This window comes from Sus scrofa, chromosome 5 (genome assembly GCF_000003025.6).
Source record: "Sus scrofa isolate TJ Tabasco breed Duroc chromosome 5, Sscrofa11.1, whole genome shotgun sequence".
NCBI lineage: Eukaryota > Metazoa > Chordata > Mammalia > Artiodactyla > Suidae > Sus > Sus scrofa.
In genome coordinates, this window is record NC_010447.5 from 43,081,064 (window position 1) to 43,087,868 (window position 6,805).

The following is a 6,805-nucleotide window of genomic DNA, read 5'->3' on the forward strand; positions in this document are numbered from 1 at the left end:
ATTACCTTTAAACTTTTGTAGAGGCAGAACTTAGATGGTTGATTTGACCTCAAAGTGGGCTCTTATTTTTAAATCCAATTGCTTTGATTACCATTGACGGTGGTAGAGGTACATGGGCATTATCCAGCGGCTTCTATGAAGGTTTTGAAACCATTCTATTAACACTCTGTTAACACAGACAAATGGCAGTCTGGCCTTTTTTCTTTTTTTCCCTCTTATAATAAAGCATTGATTAATGTGAAGATATAATTTAGTATGCTTATTCTACTGTTTGCTTAGAGATGGGAGAACCTTTTGATAGTTTATACTGTTCTAAAATGTACATTAAAGAATAGGCAACTTTGTAGATATTTCCCAATTTAAGAAGCCCTTGTAGATTTTTAGTGTTGGTATTTCAGACTCCTTTAGGGTTTTCTAAAACTTAAGCCTGAGCGATTATTTGAGCATTTTGGGTACTTGGTTAATCACAAGAGGCGGTTAGTGTAAATCCCTCGACCTAGCCACAAATGACCTAATTCTGTTCTCTCACCTGTACTATGAAAACATAGGGCAGGTGATTTACATTAAAGGATATTTTTGTCATATACCTTTTTAGTTAACTAATTTAGAATATTAATAAAAATTCGTTTTCTTTTACTCCTTGATTGGATTATTGAACTTTTTTTTCCCTTTAATTGTGGTAAAATGTGCACAATATAAAATTCACCATTTTAACCATTTAAGTGTACAGGTTTTATGGCATTAAGTTTATCCAGGTTGTTTTGCAGCCATGCCCACCATCCATCTCTAGGGATTTTTCATCTTCCCCCTTTAACACTAACTCCCTCTTCCCCCTTCCCTCCAAACTCTGGCAACCACTGTTCGTCTCTCTATGAATCTGACTATTCTAGATATTTACCTTGTATAAGGAACCATACAGTCTTGGTCCTTGTGTAACTGACCTATTCCATTCAGCATAAAGTCTTCGAGGTTCATCCATGTTATATTGTAGAATGTGTCAGAGTTTTCTTCCCTTTTAAAAAAGTTTGAATAATTTATTATTTTATATGTATATATGGAGAGGGATCTCTCCATATATATATATATATAAATGTGCATATGTAGCACCTGCTTTTTTTTTCTAAAAGGGAGAAAGTTGTATTAAAAGTTTTGATATACACTGACTTTGAAGTGTAAAGAGTATTAAATTTTTATTACCATTTAACTTTTGGACTCTAAAACTGTTTCCTTAAGCAGCAAGTTATCCTGATGGAACTATTCAAGTAAGCAATGGTAGCCTTGCCTTTTACCCAGCACAGACGAATGTATTTCCCAGACCCTCTCAACCATTTGTCAATAGCCGGGGATCTGTTAGAGGATGTACTCGTGGTGGGAGATTACTAACCAATTCGTATCGGTCCCCTGGTGGTTATAAAGGTATGCTCTGAATAAAATTTAATTATACTGAATTATTTTGTCTGTATAAACTATTTTTACTTTATACCTTGTTCCTTTTTATGGATGTCATTTATAATGTAGTAGAGAATTCCCTATTTCTGTAAAATACAGTATTTCTAATATATCTGTTGTTTATAGCAGAGGAACTTTTTGTATGAAAAACAGATTGATCCTACAACTGAAGTGAAAGGTTGAGCATTTTGTTTTTTTCCAGGGATGAATTTTGGTTTTCATATTTGAATAATGTCTTTCTTTTGTTAATTGACTTGACTGGCTCAAAACATGTCATAGTTAGACAATGCTCATTTTCTAGTTGTTTATCAGAGTATACCACAGATAAAAACATAAACTTTGAGCCTATAATAGTGATATTCTCTTAAGTTAGATATGGTTCCAAGTGTTCTGGTCACTGCTTGGTATTAGTAAAGATAATTTAGACTGAGGCCTTAACCACCATCCTAATCCCACCTGCATCCCAGCAGTAGTAAATTTCTACAGTTGGCTTATTTGAAGTCTGTGATATTTTATAAATATGTGTTTTATTGTGGAAATAATATTACAGAGTTTGCTTAAAGAAGGCATAAATCCAATGATGGCATTGTTAAGATCTGTTTAACGTTTAAGGTGGTATAGAATAGACAAATTTAAAAATTTAGTACAATTTTGCCCATAATTTTATGTAAGTTGTTTATTTATTAGGTTTTGATACTTATAGAGGACCTCCTTCAATTTCCAATGGAAATTATAGCCAGCTACAGTTCCAAGCTAGAGAGTATCCCGGAACACCTTATTCCCAAAGGGTAAGAATGATTGTCATAAGTGAATCAGAGTACAGTTGTTGATGTTACGCTGGAGATTAAACTATAGCAGAGTCATAATTTGTTTTGTAAAGGCACTCTTAGTTTTAGAACTACTTGTAAGTGCTATGGAGAGTTGCGTTGGAAGCTTTTCTCCTAACTCAAGTAGGATTAATCACCAATGCCTGTTACATGGAGCAGGTCTTAAGGATTTTATTAAGTTTGAATTAACTCATTTATTTTTCCACCCTATAAGAGAAACAGGGGTTCAGAAACCAGTAACTTGTCTAAGGTCCCTCAGCAAGTAAATGGTAGAACTAAGATTAGATTGCAAGTTTCTTAACTCTAGAGCCCATGGTCTTTACTATATTGCCCTTGGTTTAACTTTTCTAGATATAAGAGCTCAGAGAGTCCTTTTTTATAAGCTTAATTTTTTGTTTATTCTTTAAAATTTTTAATGTGTTTTTTATTAAAGTACAGTTGATTTACAGTGTTGTGCTTATTTTTGCTATAGAGTACAGTGACCCAGTCATGTATATACATTCTTTCTCATACTATCTTCCATCATGTTCTATCCCAAGAGACTGGATATAGTTCTCTGTGCTGTACAGTAGAACCTCATTGCTTATTCATTCTAAATGTAATAGTTTGCATCTACCAACCCCCATCTCCTAGTCCATTCCACTCCCTTCCCCGTCCCCCTTGGCAACCAAAAGTCTGTTCTCTGTCACTGAGTCTGTTTCTGTTTGGCCTGTAATTCTTGATTTGAATAGCTCAGCAGATGTTCTTTACTATATATGATAAAAGACTGATAAGAGGATGCTAGGCATTCCACTTTAACAAACTTTGGGAACCCCCTGTCACTGGTCACAGATGGATATGAATTTATACCACGTCAGCATTTTCCGTTTTGAAGTTTTACAATCCTTTCAGTATGTGTATGGTATTTTACTGAGTTCTGCTGGTAATGTGTACAGGACCTGTACTTGAAGAGCTTAGAGGTGCGTGAGGTAAGATAGATGTCTGTACAGAGGCAGTATTGAAGAACACACCTTGGAGAACACACTGAGTCACCTAAATGATATGGATTTGACCCCTGATCTCACCATTTCCCTTGTTGTGTGGCCTTGGGCATGTTACACTTTCTGAGCGCTAGTTCCTTATCTGTTAGATGAAGACTCATTTGTTTGAGTTACTTATCTTACTCTGAAGTGTTGAGGATTACTCTCTGAGAGATCCTGAGGATTAGATGAAGTGCTGTACATAAAAGCTTAGCACGCAATGCCAAGCTTATATCAAGGGTGCAAATGTTAGCTGTTATTATTTGATCATGAGGTACCCTGTGTGAAGGGAATATGTTGATTAATACCGACTTCAGTAACAGAGTGATCTGTTCTTAATACCAGTCAGTATTCTAGTGTTTTTGTGTGTTGCTTTAAATATGTTACTGAGGAAACATAAGATGTTAATGATAGTAGTAGTGTTGGGAAGAGGACTAGGGGGTTTAGGATAGGAAGCTTAATGATTATTTTTATTGTATACTTTTTTATCCTGTTTAAATTTTTTATTACATGTATTAATCTTATTGCATCACTAATTATTCTTTTTGTGACTTTGGTGGAGGCTGACTTTCACTATGCTTGGGAGTCTGTTTGAAATATTGCCTCTTGAACATTTTCCCTTAAAAGATTCCAAGCAGTAACATGTTCATACATTATAGTTCTTACCAAATTCCCCGTCAAACAAAACAAAACACTAGCATAGTTTGTAATTGGTCTTCATACTTGGGTTTATAAATAGAGCAAGATTGGCCACACATTTTTAATATTTTAAAAGTGAGGCCATTGGACAAAATCATCTAGATCCATCTAGATTGAAATGGTCTGTACTTTTGCTTCATTATCTCCTCTTACACTGAGATGAGGAATAGATGACCAGGCCGTATTTATGAATTTCCCTCATTACCTAGCATTATATCTTTTACATAGTGTTCTCTAAGTGCTTCATTGCTTTTGCAGATATTAACATATCTAATCTGTCGGGTTAATTCGTGGATGAAGCAGTATTGCTATTGTGGCCCTTGGTTTATTTGTTTTTCCTGGTGTCCCTTTGGTTGTTGGAGGAGGCCAGATCAGGTGCTCAGAGCAGCACTTAGTCTTACAGATTTATTTGTAATCCTGGGTAATAGGTAATTGTTGTTTTGCATTTTTGGCGCTAAGGTAAATATTATGTGTTCATTTTAGGATAACTTCCAGCAGTGTTACAAGCGAGGAGGGACATCTGGTGGTCCTCGGGCAAATTCTAGAGGTAAGGATAATTAACTGAGGAGTTTATTTACTCAAAACATACTACTAGATCTTTCTTTATCTTTTGTCAGGTTCTCCCCAAAGTGCATTGTTTTCAGCATTTATCTTTTGAGGTTTTCAGCTTGCTTAAATGTAGTACTGAAGACCTTTGGGAAATATTAGACTACTAGAAAGGCTGTGGAAATCAAATGTCAATTTAAGTGTGTGTGTTTAAAGTTGTTTGTCACCAGAGCATAATGTTACCTTGCTATATATTCACTATGCTGACTTGTAATAGTTTTGTGTGATGCTTCAGGATGGAGGTTTTAGAATAATCAACCCTCCTAAATACTCTAGTGTCACTACACTGATAGATAGCAGTAAGGAACAATTAAGACACAATGACTTGAACAAAATCAGGATACTTTTAATTCTTCTTAAAATGTGAAGGTACTATTAAAAGATTCAGTGTAACTTAGAAAATCAAGAATTACTGAAGACTAACTTTGTCACAAGAAAAGAGAATCTTTTCCTTTTAAGAAATCCCATTACCCTGGCCTTCTGTATAATACTGAAAACATTAAAATTTTTCTATCCTATTAACTTGGAAATAAAGAACAAGCATTTATCATGGGACTTAGTACCATAACAAAATACATTCGAATGTCTAGTGGCTAGTAGTTCCAAAAATTGAGTTGTTTATGTAATCTCAGCTTTCTTGAGTCCTTTGACATTAGATACTTGGAGTGAATTTGTCATTGTGAGGAGTTAAGAACTCAGTGAGAATTATGAGAGAAAGATAAAGAAGTAAAAAGAGAGTGCATACCTGGGTATTAGACTTTGCTAACTGTAACTATGGTTGAGTTATCCAACCTTTGGGGGCCACATATTTTTAATATTTTCAAAGTGAGGCCATTGGACAAAATCATCTAGATCCTTTCCGGCTTTAGAATAGTAGTGAAAAAGCCTATTGCCAGAGAAATCTAGAAAAATAACCTGTATTTCTACTTTATTGCTTTTTAAACAAATTTACTATAAAATGTATTTTTATCTGTGTTTCAGTAGCCGACTAATGTTAAATATTGTGTTCAAAGCTAACTGCTTCATTATGAGAAACTCACTGTTGCTAATAAAACAGCAGGGTGGAGTGATTCTTCTCAGGTGAGCAGCCCAGAAAGAGACAACGAAACGTTTAACAGTGGTGACTCTGGACAAGGAGACTCGCGTAGCATGACCCCTGTGGATGTGCCAGTGACAAACCCAGCAGCCACCATACTGCCAGTACACGTGTATCCCCTGCCTCAGCAGATGCGAGTTGCCTTCTCAGCAGCCAGAACCTCTAATCTTGCCCCTGGAACTTTAGACCAACCTATTGTGTTTGATCTTCTTCTGAACAACTTGGGAGAAACTTTTGATCTTCAGCTTGGTAGATTTAATTGCCCGGTGAATGGCACATATGTTTTCATTTTTCACATGCTAAAGCTGGCAGTGAATGTGCCACTGTATGTCAACCTCATGAAGAATGAAGAGGTCTTGGTATCTGCCTATGCCAATGATGGTGCTCCAGACCATGAAACTGCTAGCAATCATGCAATTCTTCAGCTCTTCCAGGGAGACCAGATATGGTTACGTTTGCACAGGGGAGCAATTTATGGAAGTAGTTGGAAATATTCTACATTTTCAGGCTATCTTCTTTACCAAGATTGAAAGTCAGTACAGAATTGACGATGAAAGGATATGGTATTCGAATTAGTGGGAATAAAAGAAAAGTAGTCCTTGCCCTTGTGATTGATGGTTTAGGAAAATGTTTTCATTCCTAGAGGAAGGAGGAGGTCCTTACTTTTTTGTTTTCCTCCCCATGGTGAAAAATATCAAGCTGAATGACAATTAGCACTAATCTGGCACTTTATAAATTGTGATGTAGCCTCGCTAGTCAAGCTGTGAATGTATATTGTTTGCACTTAATCCTTAACTGTATTAACGTTCAGCTTACTAAACTAACTGCCTCAAGTTTAGGCGAGTTATAATGCCTTGTTGTGCCTCAATAAAAAAGTTACATGCACCTTCAGTGTTTTTATTTGATCAAACATTTAGTTAAGAGGCAAAATGTTTAATTTTTAGTGTTCATCACTGATAACTCTTGAATGGGAATTTATTCATGGGTTCATACTATTATTTTAAAATAAGCCTTATTTATATATAACTGCTCCTTTTAGAGTTGTTTTTCTCTGTTACTATATAAATCGTTCATCAAAAATTTTTATCTGTTTTCCACTGGCCAAATCA

At 35.5% G+C, this 6,805-nt stretch overlaps 1 protein-coding gene across 21 annotated transcripts in view; it reads left to right on the plus strand.

Annotated features, from left to right (window-relative positions):
- The window catches only part of CAPRIN2 (caprin family member 2), a 44,735-nt gene extending 38,154 nt beyond the window's left edge, over positions 1-6,581 (plus strand). For 8 of the 21 annotated variants that reach the window (XM_021092102.1, XM_021092105.1, XM_021092117.1 and 5 more), the window contains 4 exons: positions 1,234-1,416; positions 2,137-2,237; positions 4,478-4,541; positions 5,658-6,581. In XM_021092102.1, the coding sequence (XP_020947761.1) occupies positions 1,234-1,416; positions 2,137-2,237; positions 4,478-4,541; positions 5,658-6,226 (917 nt within the window). In that variant the 3' untranslated portion in view covers positions 6,227-6,581. The other 13 variants (XM_021092103.1, XM_021092108.1, XM_021092119.1 and 10 more) reach the window with 10 other exon arrangements.